The following is an 18,461-nucleotide window of genomic DNA, read 5'->3' as shown; positions in this document are numbered from 1 at the left end:
GGGCTTCACGCTCCTCACGATGCCCTTCTCACTTCAGCTCCGGCTGCCGCTGGGACGGGCTCGGCCCGCACTGGGGCCACCGCCACTCACGCGGGGCTCTCTCGGGAGGCGTGCCCGTGCCCCTCTGGACAAGGGTCGCTCCCCGTCCTGGCTGTGTCGGGAGGTGTCCCTGTGCCCCTCTGAAACAGGATCGCTCCCCCCGCCCCGGCTGTGCCGCCTCACGGGACGGCAAATTTCCCTCGGGGGATCGTTCCCTCGGGGGACCCTTCCCTCGGGGTTTTTCGCAGCCTCCCCTCTGCCCCCCACGTTGGGGTCTGCCCGGGGTGTGCACTTGGCTCTCGCTTTTGGCGGAGCGGGGGGCGGAAGGAGCGGGAACGTCTCCCGGGCAGCGGCACCCGCGCCTCCGCAGGTGCGGAGCGCCCGTGTGTGTGAGGGGGGGGCGCCGGTGCGGGGCGGGGCGGTCCCGCGCGGTGCTCGGCCCCCGCCCGCCCCTTCGCTCCGTCCCGCCGCTCCTCCTCCCTCACCCCCCCATTCCTTCTTCCTCCTCCTCCTCCTCCTCCTCGCGTGCCCGCCGCTCCGCTCCGCGCGTGCTGGCGGCGCAGCGCCCGCGGGCCGGCACCGGCACCGGCGCGGCCGCCCCGTCGGCGCCCGCGGAGGGGCGGCGCTGGGGGCGGCGGCTCCGCGGCGGCAACTTTTGGGAGCCGGCGGCGGCAGCGCGGAGGCTGCGCGGGGGATGGCGGCGGGGAGGCAGCGGCGGCGCTGAGGCAGCAGCAGCAGCGGCGGCGGCGCGATGCCGGCGGCGGCCGGGGGGCTGCTGTGGTGGAGCTGCTGCGTCCTGGCGGCGGCGGCCGGGGCCCCGCGGGCCGCCGCGGCGGCGCAGGCAGGTGAGTGAGCGGCCGGGTCCGCGGGGAGGGGCGGCGCCCGACCGACAACTTCTCCGGGTCCCGCGGGGTGCGGGAGTTCGCGCGGGTCCCGCGGAGCGGCGGCGGCGGCCAGAGGGCGACAGTCCCCCGCGGGAAGCGGAGCGGAGCCGGCGGTCGCGGATCGCCCGCGCAGAAGCGCTCGATGTCCCCGCTCGCTGTCCCCGCCCGGCCCTGGGGCCGCCCTTCCCCGCCGGAGCCCCGGCCGGGCGCGGTGCGTGTCCCCGCAGGTGCCGCTGATGCCCCGACGGAGCTGCGCTCCCGAACTTCCCATCGCGCCGCGCCGGGCGGGCGAGGCAGCGTTCGTTCCCCTCACACCTGTACATTAGTCCGTACGGCGTGTCCCAACACCGCAGCGTAAACACAGGTCCGAGGGTGTTTGCGCACAGGGGAGGGCGAGCAGGCGGCTTGGAAGTTAACGCCGGAAAAGGCGCTTTTTCCTCTGGCAGGGTCTGCCCCGAATTTTTAACTTTCTGGAGGGAAACTTGTAGCGTTGTCTTGAATTTTGTTTTCCCGTTGGCATCGGCGCAGCGCTCTCCGCCGCCGTAGTACGGGCTGTGCCGGTTCAGTTGCCCGGGGAGGGCACGGGGATCGCCCCCCGCCGCATCGCCCCTTTGCTGTGAATAAAACATTAAAAGGAAGTCTCTTCAGTCTCTGTAACTTTGCTTTTTTTTTAATTATTATTTTGGATTTTTTTCCTTCCCTCCCCGTTGATGCAAAATTTATGATGTTTGGGCGGTATTGGTGCAACAGCTCCTCGTTCTCACAATTCAGTTTATATTTTGCGGCTTTATGTAACAGAGAGGAGAATACGTTTGGTGAGAAGCAAAAGAAGCGCGTCCCGGCGTTGCCTGCCTGGTTGGCCTTCGCAGGCGGTTTTTGATCTTGGGGCACAGTTTACTTTTTCTGCGTCGGATTGTTTCCTAACCCTCGAAATCAGGAGGGGTGAAAAGCTGGGCTGGCTATTGCTTTCTCTTATGTGTTCTCTTCCTGCAGTTTGAATTGGTAAATCCCAGCTAAAGGAGAATGGCATTCCTTGTTTCACAGGCTCTGCTTCGCTGTACCTTTTTGCCTGCCTGTTTACACGCAGCCTGTCGTTTCCCTTGATTTGGTACTTTTCTGTATCGCACTTTCCCCACAGCCTGCCCCCGTTTCAGGCAGCAGCCGTCCCCACTGGATTCTCCCTTGCTCTGCTTCCCACTGTTCGAACCTGGCTGTTGGAGTGGACTGTCACAAAGACTGGATTTATACCTCAGTGAAAATAAAAAGCATTGGTCTAGGGTCTCTCGCCTGCCTTCCTGCTGCCTCTGGGGAAGCCTCCTGGATCTGTGCTGCTGAAAAGCCTCTGTGCCCTGCACTGTGCAAAACAGAAAATCCGTTTATTAAAATAACAGGGTTGGAGAGACATTTCCTGTTTGGAGGAGTTTGGGCACTGCTCTGGGCACTGGCTGCTAGATTGAGTCTTGGTGCTTGCTGAAATAGCAAGGCAGGCTGGACAGGGAGCCATGATTTGCAAGTATTTAAGACCCCCGTATATTTGGCTTGCTTGGCTTTTGGGGGCATTAGGATGAGGCTCTGACTGCTGCCCTCATTTTCAGTGCATCAAGAGAGATGCTGATGCCTTTGTTCATGCAAGCAAGCTGTTGGCCAAACTTTTGATTTCGTTATCCCGTGTGTGCTAGTTAAGAAGCAAATACGTGAATACGCTGGGGTTTTCTGATTTCTTCTGTCTCCGTGCTTGGGCATATAATGTTTGCAGTGTACAGCTCAGCCAGGGTCACGTGAGCCAAACAGCTTGGGCTGTTACCTGGAAGCTGGCAAGTCTTTGTTCTGCTTGGAAATAGCTGATAAATTAACTCCATTTTCTGATATATGGGGCTGGTGAGTTGTTAAATAATTATAGCCAAATTAACTTAGTGCTATTTGAAGTATTCAGCTGCTCGGAGAAATTAATTTTACTTCAAATATTTTCCCAGGGTTTTTTTCTTTTTCTCCCCCCCCCTCCCCTCCAGTGAGGAGCGTGTTCAGCTGATGTATGGGCAGGCTTTAATTTCATGCCACTGCTCCTCTCCAAGCCATGTTGGATGGGACATGCCACATGCCTTTGGAGAGATGCAGCTCCTTTCCTTTGCAGGAGCCCTCTTTGGCACCTCTCCCATTTACTCCGCCACGATGTCTATTTGATGGTTAAAATTAGGCTGAGCTCTGAGTGCCTTCCAAAGGCACGATAAATATTGACTGGGAGTTTCAGCCTGTAACTGCCTCTGTATGGCTCAGCCCCCGCAAAGGGGTTGTCCCGTCTTGGCCCCTTTACCAAAGGGCAGTGGGTGCTGTTGTGGACTCAGCAGCCCTCCTGGAAGCCTCACTATCCCCCCATGCAGCCCTTCAGTGTGGGGGATCTGTGGGGAGGTCTCTGGAATTTGGCCAGGGCAGGCTGTCACTGTCCCTGTGTGTCCTGAGAGCCCTGTGAGCCAGCACTGCCGCAGGGCAGAGGAGACTGGATGTGGCCCTGCTCTTGGGGTCATTCCCAGGGAACCTGGGGCAGCTTTGGCTCTGGGTTGCACCGTACACTGGCACTGCTGAGTGCCCCAGTGACTTAGCTGTGACTTTTTTTTTTTCCTAAGAGATGGTAATTGATGTTTATGTGTATGGATTTTGGCACTAGGAGCTGTGCTTGTAATTAACGTGAAAACAGTCATAATAAGGACCTGAAATACATGCCTATGAGTAAACCAAATGAGACTTGGCAGTAGCAGCTCACAAAGGGAGAAGCCCTTTTCCTGAGCGTGCATGGTAAGGAAGCAGGACAGGTAACAGGGAAAGGCATGTTTGGTCCCTTGGAGCATGGCAGCAGAGGGCCCAGCACCCTGTGGGTGCTCTGAGCTGAGCACCAAGTGCTGCTTTGCACTCCTGACCTTAATTTGTAATGCTTAGTTGTTCTGCAATGTGCCCTCAGTTTTCTAGCAGGGTATTAGCCCCAGACGTTAATTTAACTAAATGTTTTCTTTTAGTTTTCAGGACATTTTAGTTTGTGGGTTTGGTTGGTTGGTTTGTTTTGTTTTAATTTAATTTAGGCAAACCTCAGCAAGTTCAGTTGCACTGATCTGAAAGCAGAGCCTGTCATCCAGAGCATGCACATCTTCAAAGGCTTTTTGGAGAAACACCTTTCTGTGAGTCACTGGCCAGAGCCGGTGAGCTGCTGAGGTGGGTGCTCAGCCCTTCCTGGGGTTGGTGCTGGGGTGCAGTGGGGTGTAGTACGGGCCAGTGAGCACGCAGCCTCGCTGTGTGAGCATCTCTAGGTGGCAGCAGCCCCCAGGAGCTCCCAGGCAGCAGGACGCACAGCCCGGAGTGTGGATGTGGTTTCCCAGCTCTGGTCCTGCTGCTCAGCATTCCTCCGCACCCCTTTCCTGGGCTGAGGAGCAGCTTTTCAGCCTAGTGGGAAATTGGCCATCACTTGAGTCCTGTCCCCACGTCCTGTGCCCTTACTTGCAGGACAGGGGAGGTGTGGTAACACACTAGGAGAGTAACCCAAAGACTGCAAAGTGTTTAATATGAACAACCAAAGGAGCTCAGATGACTTTTTCTGGAGGACTCGTTAAGCTAATCAGTAAGTCAGGACCAGACTGATGACTGGGTACGGAAGGTGAATGAGTTCAAACTGGGCATTAAGTGCGTGCTCCTAAGTGTAGTAACTGTTGTGACAAGCTAGGAAAGGAAAAAGAAGATACATTGTCACTCAGCACCATTAGCTCAGATCAGGTGGTCCTTCTACACTGTTAAAAAGGATGTGTGTAATGTTAATGTTAAATTCCTTTACTTGTTAAAAAGGATGGTGTAGCCCATAGGTTTCTTTTATTTTTCCTGGTTTTAAATGTTCATTCTGGGTCTTTTCTCAAAATGCAGGTGCTTTTGCATCACAGTAATCCCTCATTTCTTTAGGGGCAGTAAGGGTGAGCCGGTACGTGGTGGTTGGTGTGGGGCAATAGGATGGTTCCCTGGAAGCTTCTGAACTTGCGTTATGTCCTGCCTGTGCAGCTTGGGGTTTAATGCTGTGCAACCAGGCATTCATGCTCTTAAGACCCCTGGCAAGCAATGGCAGCTCTGTGGAAACAGCTAAGCCAGGTCTGCCCTTGTGCGGTCTGCACGCTCTCAGTGCACTGAGGCAATTTTGCTGGGAAAGGAGAGAGGGCTTGTTTCTGGGATTTGGTTTTTACTGTGGCAGGAGGTGATGACTGCAGCCAGGCTGTTACCGTGAATCACACGTGTGCTGACAAGTCCTTAGGGTGTGCAACAGGCTCTCGTTTTCACTGACTTAAAGGTTTTGCAAACAAGCACAGGCTGCTGGTGGATTTTATGTGTGCCCACGTAGCCAAAGCTGAATTATCCCCTGGGAGTACTGCAGTGTGCCAGAAAGATCCATCATTTCAGCAACTTTAGTTAATGTTTGTTTAGTGACTTCTTGCTTTGGAGGAGCAGTTTAAGCTGTGCTCAGTGGCTGTTCCCTTGTGATGAGCTGTGTGTCCACGTGATGAATGGTCTCATTTCTACTGTCCGCTACCTCTGCTGGGCATACAGGCACATGCCAAGCCTCCTGAAGTCTTTGAACAGCTGCTGCTATTTATAGCTCCTTATTTTCTTTTTTTCCCCAGCCTGCCAGGGAAAGTTGTCCTTCTTCCCACTTTGCATAAAGGGTGTGCAAAGTCCAGAGTGGATGAATATTTGCTTGTGCATCAGTGATATGTGAGGGTTTGATGCTGGCTGGTGTTTGGGCAGCAAAGTAAGTAATTCAAACTGCAGGAGCACACACTGGTTGTACTTTAAACTTGTGCTGTAAGAATACCAAGAATATAAATATGCATGAGGAGTAGAAATTCGTACTGCAAGAGTATCGAAGTATTTTTCTTTTCCAGTGGTAACTGCTTTCTGTTTCCACGCCTGAAGCCTATAAAATATAGCTCATGACAAAGGAGGAGGTGGGAAAATAAATAAATGGGAAAGTAAGCCTCAAACTTTTAGTGGATTCAGGCCTTTTTGACCTATAAAAAATGATCAGTCATCATACTGGGTTTCTATGAAGTCCTTTTTAGAGATTTCTGAGATCTATTCATTTCATGTTTCTTCCCCTCTTGTGATGTCTGTGCAGCTACACCTATGGTAACTGAATGGGCATTTATAACTTTATCTTTCTTAATCTTCTCCTAATAAATCAATGATGCAATGTGGGCTCTTGTCACATGATGACATGACTCCTGTGTCCCATCACCAACCGCTGTTGAGCTTACAGAAGTACAGAGCTTACAGAAGTCTTCCAAAAACCCATCAGGGACCAGCCCAAGCTCAGACCAGTGCTGAGCTGCTCCATGACAGGCAGGTCTCCCTCCTAGGCTGTACCACTATGGGACTGAGGAGGAAGCTGAGCTGTGGGACTTGGTGCTGACAGGCTTTAAATTCATATGGAGAGGCTACTGTGGCACTGCAGGGCATTATCTGACCCTTTGCCTGCAGCTGCTTGACTAAACTGCCTAATAAATGTCAATTAAGAATTGTGATACCTGACCTCTCTCTTTTTTTCACCCCTCACAAGTCCTGTGGCATTGTGATTCATGAAGGAAATGGATCGAGCCAGGGGAAGGTTAATGAAAAAAGCTTCCATGCTGTAAAAAAAACCCCAAAACCAACAACAAACCTTCTGAACAAGGTCATGTTATGGAGAAGTCAGAAAAGCCCTAAACTGTGAAATGGCAACGCAGCCTTGGCTGCGAGAGCACACTACACACCTGGCTTGGTGATGATTCACAGGGTAAAGCTCTGAAACCTATCCCTGTCCTAATGACTGCTGGCATGGTTTGGCTTCTGCTGCTCCCCTAGGACTCTCCAAATGGTGCTTTCGTGCCTTTGTCTCCTGTTTTCCCAAGAAAGCATCTCCTATGGGGCAGGCACCTCTCGGTTGTGCTTGCTGCCCAGTGAGGTCCCTGAGCAGACACTGCAGATGTGCTTGGGCACTTTACGCTTTGGCACGTGCTGAAATAACAGCACAGAGCTGAACAGAGATTTGTGTCGGTGTTTTGCTCACCTGAACCCCAGCGAGCTGCTGAGGACCTTCTCCTGGGGATGCAGCCTCTGTGGTGGGAGCTGGTACCAGCAGATTGGAGCTGCTTTGGTGCACACACAGGAAGGAAAATCATCACACTTAACTTGATACATATCCTAATGTTCAATTTCCATTAATTGAAATTACGTTGAAATATTGAACGTTTTAAGCATAAAAGTTTATGTACTGTGGTTAGTATGCTAATGGAATATTTTAGTAGTCTTTTAAGGTTAGCATTGCAGCCAGATGCAACGATAAGCATTTGTTCCTAAGAGTTATTTCGCTTTAACCCCTTTTCTAAGAGTATCCACGTTCTGGTGAGTGTTCATTGGCTGCACTGTGGCTGACATCCAGCTATCATTTTAAGGTGGTCTTTTTTTTTTTTTTCATCCAATCCACTATGCAAAGTTGAATTGTAGTTATTTTTGCTCATTATCTTTGGCAGTAAAAATGTATTTATCTAAATTTAAATTGCTGTTTGCTGAGGATATGTGACAGTATTTAGAATTCAGTATTATTTTATTATCTCTTTGAAGGGATAAAAAAAGGCTCATTTATTTCAAGAGATATTTCTGCAGCATGTAAAAATACCAGTGAAATAGCTAATGTTTTCCAGTTGTTGTTGACTTCAAATTTAGCAACCATTGTCCCTGCTGATATATTTGATGCTCTAAAAATGTACTTGCCATTAAATAGGAAGCTGAAGTGATTGGTAGGCAGATAATATTCTTTAGTAGCTATTAATAATGCTCAGAGGACATACGCATTGGAGCGTATGGAAAAAGCCATGGAATTGTGTAGGATGGAGGCAAAAATAATGTATATAGCTGTTTTATTTGAAAGCCGTCCTTATGTGCTGCAGCAGTTGCTGCCTGAATTAGCACATCATGAGCAAGAGAAACCGATATGCAAACAGAATGGTGTGCAGCTAATTTTGTTTAGAAAATTGAGGTCCAATCCCTGCTATTTCACGTCCTCTGTGAGGTGCCTCACTCCCGGTGAAATGCAGGGGGACCTGATTCTGCAGGGGGCTTTGGTGGTGTAAGGTGGCACTTGTTCCCCCCAGAGCCAGCTTAGCTCGTGGGGACAAGGGGATTAGTATCCCACTGAGAGAAAACAGAAATTTTCAAAACGAATATAAAGCCATTGCAACTCTTTTCTCTCATTTGTCTGTTCCTTTACCAGAGGAGGACTTTTGTGTCCTCACTATGAGTTTCTCCCTGTGTTTCTCAGCGCAGAGGATTTCTTTGTCTCCCGGAGTCTGGAACTGCTCTTAAAATCATACCCATTTGGGTTCTGTCATGCAACACGTTTAAAACTGCTGCCAGTTCACACAGCTGTGCAGCCCTGGTGTCACCCAGGGCTGTGCCGTGTGTTGGGAAGACCATATTAGAAAAATGTAGAATTATTAGAGCCTATGAATAGTAGTGATAATTTATACAGCATTTATGTCGCCCTCATGCTGCATAACACACTGAAGTCACGAGCTACGTTTGTTTCTAGTGTTGCTTCACGTGTCACTGTGAAACTTCATTATATCACGATATAACAAGCAGCTGCTGTGTGGGTAATGTGGTGCCTGCAGCACAGGTGGGGGGTTCTTTCTGGAGCTGCCAACAACTGTAGCGATGCTTCACATTTTCCCTGGCTTGGTCCAGCTTCTTAGAAAGGAAACACAATCACGTGCGCTGAAGGTTTCTGACTGCCCAAGGGTTTTGGTGTTCAACTCGAAACTTTAATAAAATTGCTAGTAAAAGACTATTTAAGAAGCTTTTTCTTTCTTGTGATAGCCAAAGACTGGGAACAGGAGGAGATTCCCTTTTTTTTTTTTTTTTTTTTAAGACTTCTTAACAGATTCACACAGTCCTACTGGCCACAGATTTCTTCGTTCGTTAATTTTTCCCCCAAGATAGTCGATTTATGAGAATCTGTCTTTACATAAAGAAGAAGAAGTGTCTTTAGCTGCTCTGTGTGCAGAGAAAAGTTAGAACTCACATAGCTTAAGAAATAGGGGGAAGACTCTAAGGATTGTTTTTATAAACCATGTTCCTTTGTATTATTTTGTGAAGAGACTGGTTGAATTATGGTTTTGCAATGTCTTGCAAATACTGCCGGTCGAATTGGAGATGGAAACATGGGTTTATTAAGGTTTAATAGCTCCAGTCCAATTGCTGCCATGACACATGGTTAAGGCATTAAAATACATGGGTTATGCCTCGTGCTACATTAGAGCACTTACTGGGTAGGTGTCCTTTGATACTGGAAAACGATCTTGCCAAACTGTTGCTGTCAATTTGAATAATCTGTGTTGCTGAAGGCCCATAGAAATGAGACAAAACATTGTAAATAGTAGCTTTCTCCAAATAAAGGCCATAGGAGTGTGTGTGAATTTTTAGGTCCTGTCTGTTCCAGGTGGATCCTGTCCATGTGGGCAGAAACTTTCTGCTCCAACACTCTATACCCTGGGCTTTTCCTGGTTTAGAAGTGCCTAAATTGTCCCAGGCTGCAGGAGAATTGATGACACTTGTTTCCTTTCCTTTTTTTTTTTTTTTTTTTTTTTTGGTTGGGCTTTTTTTTGTTGTTGTTGGCTTTTTTTTTTTTTTTAATCTAGTCTGGCTGGTTTTTGCAGTGATGTGATAAAAATGATATCAACTTCTGGTACACTCCTGACATCAGTGTTTGAGAGTGCATCCTTTTTGCCTCACTGATGGTGAGGACTGCAGATCCTTCTTCATGCAGGGGAGCTTTGGCACAAGGTGTCCTCTGTCAGGTTTAGATTTGCTTGTGTTGCCTTCTGGGGCCAGTGCGAGGTTTCCATTGTTTGTCCTGAGCTTTAATACTGCCGGTGTTTCCCCGGGGCTTGGATGGAGTTTAAGCATTTTTTGAAGCAGTGCTTCTGCAGGCTGGTGGAGGATGAGTGCTGGAGGAATGCCAGCAAGGAGGAGGGATGCACTACTACCTGGGTTGTTGCTCTTTGATTTGGATGGTGCTGATGCAAGCCAAAGGTTTCTTGGGATCCCAGCTGACTCTTGCAGAACATGCTTAGGATCACTGAAGCTCATCTTATGTGTGTTTCTTAAAGCAGGGGTTGAATAAATTCTGTGAGAACTTGTATGAACTGAAGCGTCCCTGTGTTTCTAGGAATATCTGGAATAAACCTCCTGTTTATTTGGTGGCACAGGCTCAGAGGCTTATTTTGCCAGGTAAAATAAGGCTTTCCTTGGGAGTCACCAGTATGAGGTGGTAAAACAGCATAATTTCTGAGATCACAGAAGCCTGACTTAGTAATGTTAAGGAGGGGGTATCTGTGTGCCACAAACTATAGGACCTTAGTGTCATGTGGAGGTGTGACAGAAATAAACATCAAGGCAGGTACCAAAGGAGCAGGGAAGGGCAGAGAGAGGAGCAAACACCAGCTCAGATCCTCTGTGGCCTATGGAATAGGTGTGGTGGATGAAATACAGGTCTGAGGGCATTGGAATTGCTTTTCCCTGGGTCTCTGCAAGTGTATGTGGCTCAGAGACTGTGATACCAGGTCTTTCTACTGACATGCATCCCAAGGGAGCTAGAAGTGACTACCTTAGTGGTAGCCTTTAACACTCTACTGAATTTCTTCCCACCAAGTTTGGGTTTCCAACAATATGATTACTTATGGATTTGTAAGTCAGAAATAGCTTGGTAATTGCTATATTGCTTTGCCTGCAGTAGCAACAAGAGTCTTAAATTTAATGCATCATCCACACAGAAAATTGATATTTGGCCAAAACTCGCAGGCTCTGACAGCTAATCTTAAAGAGCTTTTGCTTGACATGTAAAATAGAGACTTGTGGCTGACGTGCACAGGAAAATTGACGGTATTTAGGATTATTCCATAAAAGAAAAATGCTCCTTAGGATTGGCTGAAAATACTTGAGAATGATTAAATTTAGATAGAAACCTCTCCTTAGAGGTGAGCAATGCAAAGGCTTGGGACATCAGCTGCTTGGATCACATGCAAAAAAAACCTGTGTCAACTCATAATTCAAAGCCTGAATTTTGCTTTATCTTCAGGGTTTGTCTGATGAAACTGTACTCATGAGCTGCTGACCGGCTTGCTAATAGGTTTCTTTTAGTGTGCTTTTACTTTGATTTTCCTCCCTAGAATACATCCTAAGTAGCAAGAATGCCCCAGAAGTCTTTTTGTATAAGAATTACAGTAAGGAACTTCAGCGGTTTTCTGATGAAGATACCTGGCATGTTTGTACAGATACACATTTATTATGTATTTGGCTGTCAGTTGCAACTGAAAGGACTAGAAATTTCAGCACAGAAGCTTGTGGCTCAGTTTGGTGACCACATGCTGCTTTACAGGGTTACATGATGCTCTTTTTTGGGTAAATACGCATTTCAGTATGTTTTTTCAATATTTGGTTTAGAGTCAGTAGGTCTGGATGACTTGGCTTCAAAACTACTCAATATCTATTTATTAAATACAGCACTTGTGTTCAACACAAAATGTAAGACCCAATTTCAAAATTAGGCCCACACAATTATGCAATCAGGTAATCATGCATGTAATTGCTTGCACAAATGGTCAGTTAGATGTCTAACTGTCCATTTGCATGCAAAATTAACTGATTTTGCAAATTGGACTTGGAATACTCATGGTAGAAAACACAGCTTTCTAGAGGTGGCTGTGTTGTCACGCCTTCCCCTTCCATTGGTGTCCTCCTTTTATGAGACTGGTGTGTTTAGTCCTCAGTGCTAGTAAGAAGCTGCTGACACTGAAGGAGAAAGTGTCTTTTCACTTTGAAATTGAGTACAAATTGATGTAGATGTTTAGTGAGCCAACAGCAGGTTTAACAGGAAAACTATGGATGCAAGTGCATCCCATCAGTACTGCCCTCCATGGTTGCAGAGTGCCGTGCTTACATTACTCACAATGGATTTTAATAGCATTGGAGCTGAGGTTGGTGATGCTCTCAGTGTAATGCATGCAATCAAAGCAGGGGGCAGGAATATGGTGGGCAGCCCATGTGCCAAAGGGCTTCTGATTTCAAGCCAAAGATGGGTAGAAAAAGATGTGATATCAAGGAGCCATGTGGCTCAACCCCCATTATACAAGTCAGGGGCAAAGCCAAGAGCAGCAGTGAGCTTTCCTGAGTAAGTCCAGTGTGTTTGGACTTGGCTTTTGCTGAGGCCTTGTGCTCCAGGTCTGTGGCAATTGCTGAAAAGACCATGATGGGTATGTGTGCCTTACACCAGTGCGTATATTAAATTGAAGATCTACTAACATGCACACAACCTAATTGCTCTGAACTTAACTGTTTTGAAAACATTTATTGTGAAGCTTTTGCAGCAGCAAGAAAAGTTGTTTGATTTGAATATTTATATTTATGTATTTTCACATGCACTTCAGAGTTACTTTTTTTTGCTTTTTTTTAATCTGGTGTGCTGCCAAGATACTTCTTTTCAATGGAAGAATTCAAAGCAATAGCTGAGCTATCTGTAGAAATACTCACAATGACCACTTTGCAGTAAGAGCAAGTGATTGTTCATCTGGCACAGTCTCTGGGTGCTCATATGAGGAAGGCCTCTTGTCTCTCTGTGGCTGTTGCCACTCCATGCATTTGGATGTGAATTCTTCTTTTTCTAAAAAGCCAGAATAATTGTGTGATTGGCTCAATGTGTGTAGGCTCTGACCCCCAGAGAGAGAGGTGGTGGTGATTTGTTATCAAAATACGGCACTTCTGAGGAGGGAGTACTTGTTAGTACCTTTAGAGAAGGCTGTGCATTTATGCTTCTCTTCAGACTATGATGAAGGAAATACTCTGGTTCAAATTGTTCCCACAGGGCAGGGAGCCACGCTCCCATCCATGGCATCCTCTGACTGTGCACGTGCACATTTTAGGGCTCAGTGTGGCACTTCCTCGTGTGTGACAAGATGGATTTGGCAGGAATCGTTAGAATTTGTCTGGGACATCCACAGTTTTGAAACTCTGAACAGGTGAACCCAGAAGCTGGTGTGGGGAGGGTGCTGGTGGGCATTATAAATTAAATATATTTCTTTAAGTACTTTGGGTGGTGTTTTTCCTTGCAGCTTCAATGGCAGTGGTGCCCCTGTGCTTGCTTGCCTATGTGGGTGCTCCTGTGCAAAGTGCCCATCGCTCCTGCGTGGGTGGGCTGAGAAGCAAACCCAGTTTCTCATGTGTTCCTCATCATTAAAATCTGGCCCTTTGAGCTGAACCCTGCTGATTGTCACTGAAAACCAGCTGTCTGGAGTGGTTATCTGCACATCAGATCTCTGCTCTGTGCTTTCCAGCATCGTGTTGTGGGGGCAAGGACGCAGCTGCCCTCTTCTTGTCTTCCACTTTGAATGTTACCTCCGCTCCTGCTGCTGTGGTGCTCCCTCCTAGCAAGGGAATTTCCGCAAGGATTCATCCAGTGTGCATGTGGGATGGATGCTTTCACTGAAGGGCGAGGTGGCACCTTGGTTTCGTGCTGGGTTTTCTACCCAAAGCGATGGTGTGCTGAATCTGGGAAGGATTAAGCAGGAGCATATTAAGGTCACTTTTTATTCCTGAGCAAGAGGTTTATGTTCTCTGTGCATATTAATTTCACAGCTTGGGACATGGTAGAAAGGAGGGCAAATAAGAGTGCAAGTGTATTGGGTAGCCTCGGCAACTGAACTGGAGGAGAGAGCTCAGATTAAGAAGCTGCCTTTCCTTTCCGTGCTGCATTAGCACAAATGCTGTAAAAATGGTGGAAAGATCCAAGCCCAAAACTCAAAAGCTACCAGCATTATATTTGAATTCTGTTTATGCCTGTGTGGCATTTAATTCATTTTGGCTGGTGTTTGTGGGAGGTTGCGGGGGAGGAAGAAGAGGTGGTTGCAGGTTGCCCTACACAAAATTTACAAAATGAAGACATTTTCATGTCTTACATGCCTATAAGCCAAAGCTTGCAAAACTTCCTCACACCTTCCTGGTAGCTTTGATGAGGGTTATGCATCCCCAGAGGGTGAGAGAGGTGGTGTCAGAAAAGCATAGTTTGCAGTTGAGCTGCAGCCAGGAATACAGGTGGAGGATTACCCCAAAGTGATGTTTGATTGAGATGCCTGGGAGTGGTGTCAGAGCACGGGAGGCTCCTTGAGCTCTGTCTTGGCATGCTTTGACTTTCTGTGGGATGCAGAGGCAGTCTTTCCAAATTCCAGTGTGGGTGATCGTGTTTTCTTTATTCCTCTGTGCAGGGACCCATCAACCTTTAGGGAGGATAGGAGTTCGATAGGGGATTTGTGGGCAGGAGCTGCTGGCTCCATGGCATTAGCTGTGGGGTTGGTGTTGCTGGACCTCTCAGAGCATGTAGATGTTGCTGGAAAAATTTTTGTGGCCACCTGCTCACCTTTCTGCTGTGGGAGCCCTAAGAATTGGGAAACACAATCTTAAAGAATTGAAAGCTCTCCAAAGCCATGCATTTCTAGTCCATGGTATCAGTTCAGGCTCATGAGATGAAGCATTCCATAAAGCATTTCCATAAGGCATTTCAGGATAGGAACGGATAAAAAAATACACTATGTAAATTAGAATACTAATTATATTATCAACAGAGGAGCTCATAGCTATCCTTGCTCCTTAGCAACTTCTGTGCTTTGTTACAGATAGTGCTGTGAGAAAATGCAGATGAAAGGGTTAAAGTGTGTTGTCCAGGAGGACACTGGAATGTTCTCGGTCATGTACTGGTGCTGTGGGATTTCTGTATATAAGCACCGTGGGATCTCTGAGCTGTCAGGCTTGACCCCACAATGGGTGTTGGGGGTAAAAGTCAACCCCACAGGAAGCTTGCAAAGTATTTCTACATTCATGTTTGGGTCACTCTGCCTCCTCAGAGTCACTGCTGCAACTTCCACAACCTCCAATACTGACTAGTTTATCTCTGAATCTGGCCATGAAATAAAAATATTAGAGCTGAATTAAGAGATCTTTTTATTAAGGCAGTTCTGGCTTACTGTGAGCAATCTAAAAATAGGCTGTGGATATTCTTGATCTTTAGAGACATTAGCCTACCTTTAAAAAACAAGAAATGTGGTATTTTATATACGGCTCTCAGCACTGTATGAAAAGAAGCAGACTACAAAGCACAGCGCAGGGAAATTGATTCATCATCAATTTATTGCTTGGAGCTCTAGGCAAACTCATCTCAAGACAGAAGAGAGATCTATAAAATCTTTTCATCTGAAACTATGAATTAAATTGGGAGGAACCGTTGATGAGACCAGAACCAACCCTTAAACCAGGCATTCTTTTGGGAACGGGTCTCCTGCTGCAAGCCAAGGGGAGTTGGAGAGATGATGCCGATTTTCGCCAGACAAGGATGTGGAACTTAATTCTTATTACCCTATTTCTTTCCTTTCAGTGAATCTGGCTTATGAAGGAGCAAGCCTACAATACTCCCCCCTGCTCTACCCACCCTTGGCTTCAGCATAATTTTTCCTTTTTTCATCAGTGCATCTTGTTAATCTTGCAGTTTCTTTTCCTGACATGTACTTCTTTTCTTGTATTGCGTGTGTGGATTCTTAAACCGTCTAATAACATGGAAACTTGCTTTTTTCAGCAGGAAGCCTCTGAAAACAAGCTGATGCATCTCCATTGTCAGATCACTATATAGATAAATAAAATCTCTTTGTACATTCCCTTCAAAGAAGCAAGTGAGACAATGCTCAAGAACTTCTGCCTGGTGATTTTTTTGTTGTTTTTGTGTTGAGGGGGAAGCTGTGTGTGTCAGCGACCTGTAATAAATAGCACTGCAATGAGAAGCGACAGCCTCATTCACCTTGCATCCATGCAGAAATAACTAAGCTCTCTTCCCATGCCTTGGGAAAAAAAAAAAGTGAGAAAGAAAGGAATTAAAGAAAAGAATTGACCTTGGCTTGCAGTTGCTCCCGTACTAGCAGGGAGCAATCTACCAGGGAGACACTGAAGTTTGCTGGCCCTTGGTGCAGGCGGCGCATTGCCTGTGTCACTGCAAGCTATTCAGCCCAGAGTGCATGAAGTGTCTTTCTGCTGCTGCCTGAAAGTGTGTTTAGCTGAGCTCTTGATTGGCAAAGGACAGAGTTTTGGAAGGCTGAAGTATTTTAACGGGGGGGGGGGGGGGGGAAAAAGGAAAGAAAGAAGGGTTTATACAATAATGAGGTGCAGCATAGTCAGACCACTTCTCTGCAGTTGGTTATTTTTTTATATCCTCAATTTGTCAGAATTTATGATGAAGTTAAGGTAATTTGGAGGCTTTCCTGCAAATTAAAGTATATGCTAAATAAAAGGGGGAAAATGTAAAAGGCTTTTAGGAGAACCGGGGGAAAACAGACCAAAGGAAATGTATGTCTTTCTGTTTGTAACATTGGCTGTTAAATCTGTAGATGGTTTTCTTTATTGCTTTCTCATTGCGGTGTTTGATTTTTTAAAGTTCATAAAACACTGGAAAAAAAAGAACGTTTCTTTGATAGGGTTATTATGTGCTGGTTTTATATTAGCAGGTACCTGCCCTTTCCCTGTGAAGGCTCTCCATCTGTTCCTCTCTGTGCTGGGATATCCAGAAAGTTTCTAGGGGTTGGGAACCACAAACTCCACTGGCTTTGGGGTCCTGTGGGTCTGGATCCAGCCCTGAGCTGACACCTTTGCCCTGCTGTGTGGGGTGTCATGGGTGCCCCATGTCCCCTCTTCTGGTAACCTGTCATGGGAGCTGCTAAGCCCCCTGTAATAACCTGGCACTTGCTATGATATCCAGCACGTTGGGGGTGACTAAACTCCTCCTTTGCTTTGCCTGGGAAAGGCAAACGGCAGCTGTCATATTGTTTTAGCATCAGGCCACTTCTGAGCACAGTGTTGGTTTTGGTGTGTCTGTGTGTCTGCCTGTCTGTTGTCTATATACGACTGCACAGGCCTGTGTTGGAGACCTGCCTACAAAGACATGGTTTCCCCTGTCAAGGTGGGAAAGGTGGAAGGATGCAACAGACAGATAAAAACAGTGGGGAGAGAACACACAAACCAGTTTTGGGGTTTTTTTTTTGGGGGTGTGTGTGTGTGTGTGTTGGATTCTTTCTTTGTTTGCTTTGTTTTGTTTGGTGTTTTTTAGGGCCCCTTTCAGGCAAGCATCACTTGCTGAACATCATCATTGGCTGGGGCCATCCTGTAGTAAATACAGTTATTGGCCTTGCCCCTTGCTGAGCATGTTCTCTCCCCAACAGTGGGCCTGGTTAAGGCTCCTTGTGGTAGGAAAATGCAGGTTTTGCAGCAGGAAAGCCTCACTTCTCACCTCTGGGAAAGGCTCCAGTCCCTGTTAGATCATTAGAAGAAACAGATATGTGTGTTCCATTGGTAGCTGCATCCCTATGTGAAGAGCATCCTTTTCACTCAGAGGTGCCACCTCCCCAAAAAACACACAAAAACATCTGTTGAGGTTTTACATGTACTGCCCAGGCACGTCCTTTCCCATGGTCAGGGAGCAGAGATGCTCCCCAGAAAGGAGTTGACATCATCCCAAACTTCAGTGGGGGTAGGAGCAGCATGGGGTGGTCTGGTGAAAAGTGGGGTAGCGGGACATCAGACATGCTGGTGGCACTGCACCAGAGTGGCTTTGGGATAGGGATACAGGGAGGAGGAAAAGAGGTTTTTTGTATTTAATCCTCAGTATGAATAGAGTGGGATGCTCAACCCTTTCTTTCTGCATTTTCTCAATTACAGGGAAGATGTGCAGGAAAAACAGTTCTCCCGCTGCTTGGTGGGGCAAAATTTTCTTGCAGTAGTTTCTTTATTATAAATTTATTTGATATTCAATGTATAAGCAGTAAAAATAATGAAGCCACTTCATATTCCTGAAGATACCCTGTGTACTTATGAGGTATTTTGTTACATTTCAGCATTACCTAATGGATGGTTCCAGTAAATTGTTACCACTTGAGTTGCCTCTTATTTCTTTCTGCTGAATATTTTTCTTCTTAAACACAGAGTGCCGTGCTGTCTTAGTTAATGTGACGCTTAAAACATTATGTGGTGTAATCTGCAGAAGAGAAAGGATAAACACACACATATGCTGCTGGCATGATGCTGCCTGTGAGCTGCCCCATCTCTGTGACCAGGTTTGTGTTGGATCATTGCTCTCCATCTCACCCTGGGGCCTGGGAGGAAGTTGCCCACCTGGTGCTGAACTCATCTGGACGCAGAGATGTCTGTTTTTCTGTCCTTGAGTTCACAGCTGGGTCTGGTGGGCAGCCTCTCTGGGTTGCTGCTCTTTTCTGCCTAGTTAGGCTGGTGGCAACTTCAGCATCGCTGGGGTTGGGCAGTTGAACTTGGCCTGGAAGTGGCAGGATTTGGAACATTGACAGATGTAACCTGCTTTGCAATTATGCAAAATTAATTTCTGAAGGAACTTAGCTGGAAATGAAGAGAAGAGGTTCTTTATGTCTGCTCTTTTTTTTT

General features: G+C 47.0%; 1 protein-coding gene across 1 annotated transcript in view; it reads left to right on the top strand.

Annotated features, from left to right (window-relative positions):
- Positions 1-790: 790 nt before the first annotated feature.
- ERBB4 (erb-b2 receptor tyrosine kinase 4) overlaps positions 791-18,461 on the top strand; it is a 610,912-nt gene continuing 593,241 nt past the window's right edge. Inside the window, exon 1 of the mRNA XM_032693564.1 lies at positions 791-884. Within this exon, the coding sequence (XP_032549455.1) occupies positions 791-884 (94 nt within the window). The remainder of the gene's footprint in view (positions 885-18,461) is intronic.

Source organism: Chiroxiphia lanceolata, chromosome 7, assembly GCF_009829145.1.
Source record: "Chiroxiphia lanceolata isolate bChiLan1 chromosome 7, bChiLan1.pri, whole genome shotgun sequence".
Taxonomy (NCBI): domain Eukaryota; kingdom Metazoa; phylum Chordata; class Aves; order Passeriformes; family Pipridae; genus Chiroxiphia; species Chiroxiphia lanceolata.
This window is presented reverse-complemented; position numbering and strand designations above follow the sequence as displayed.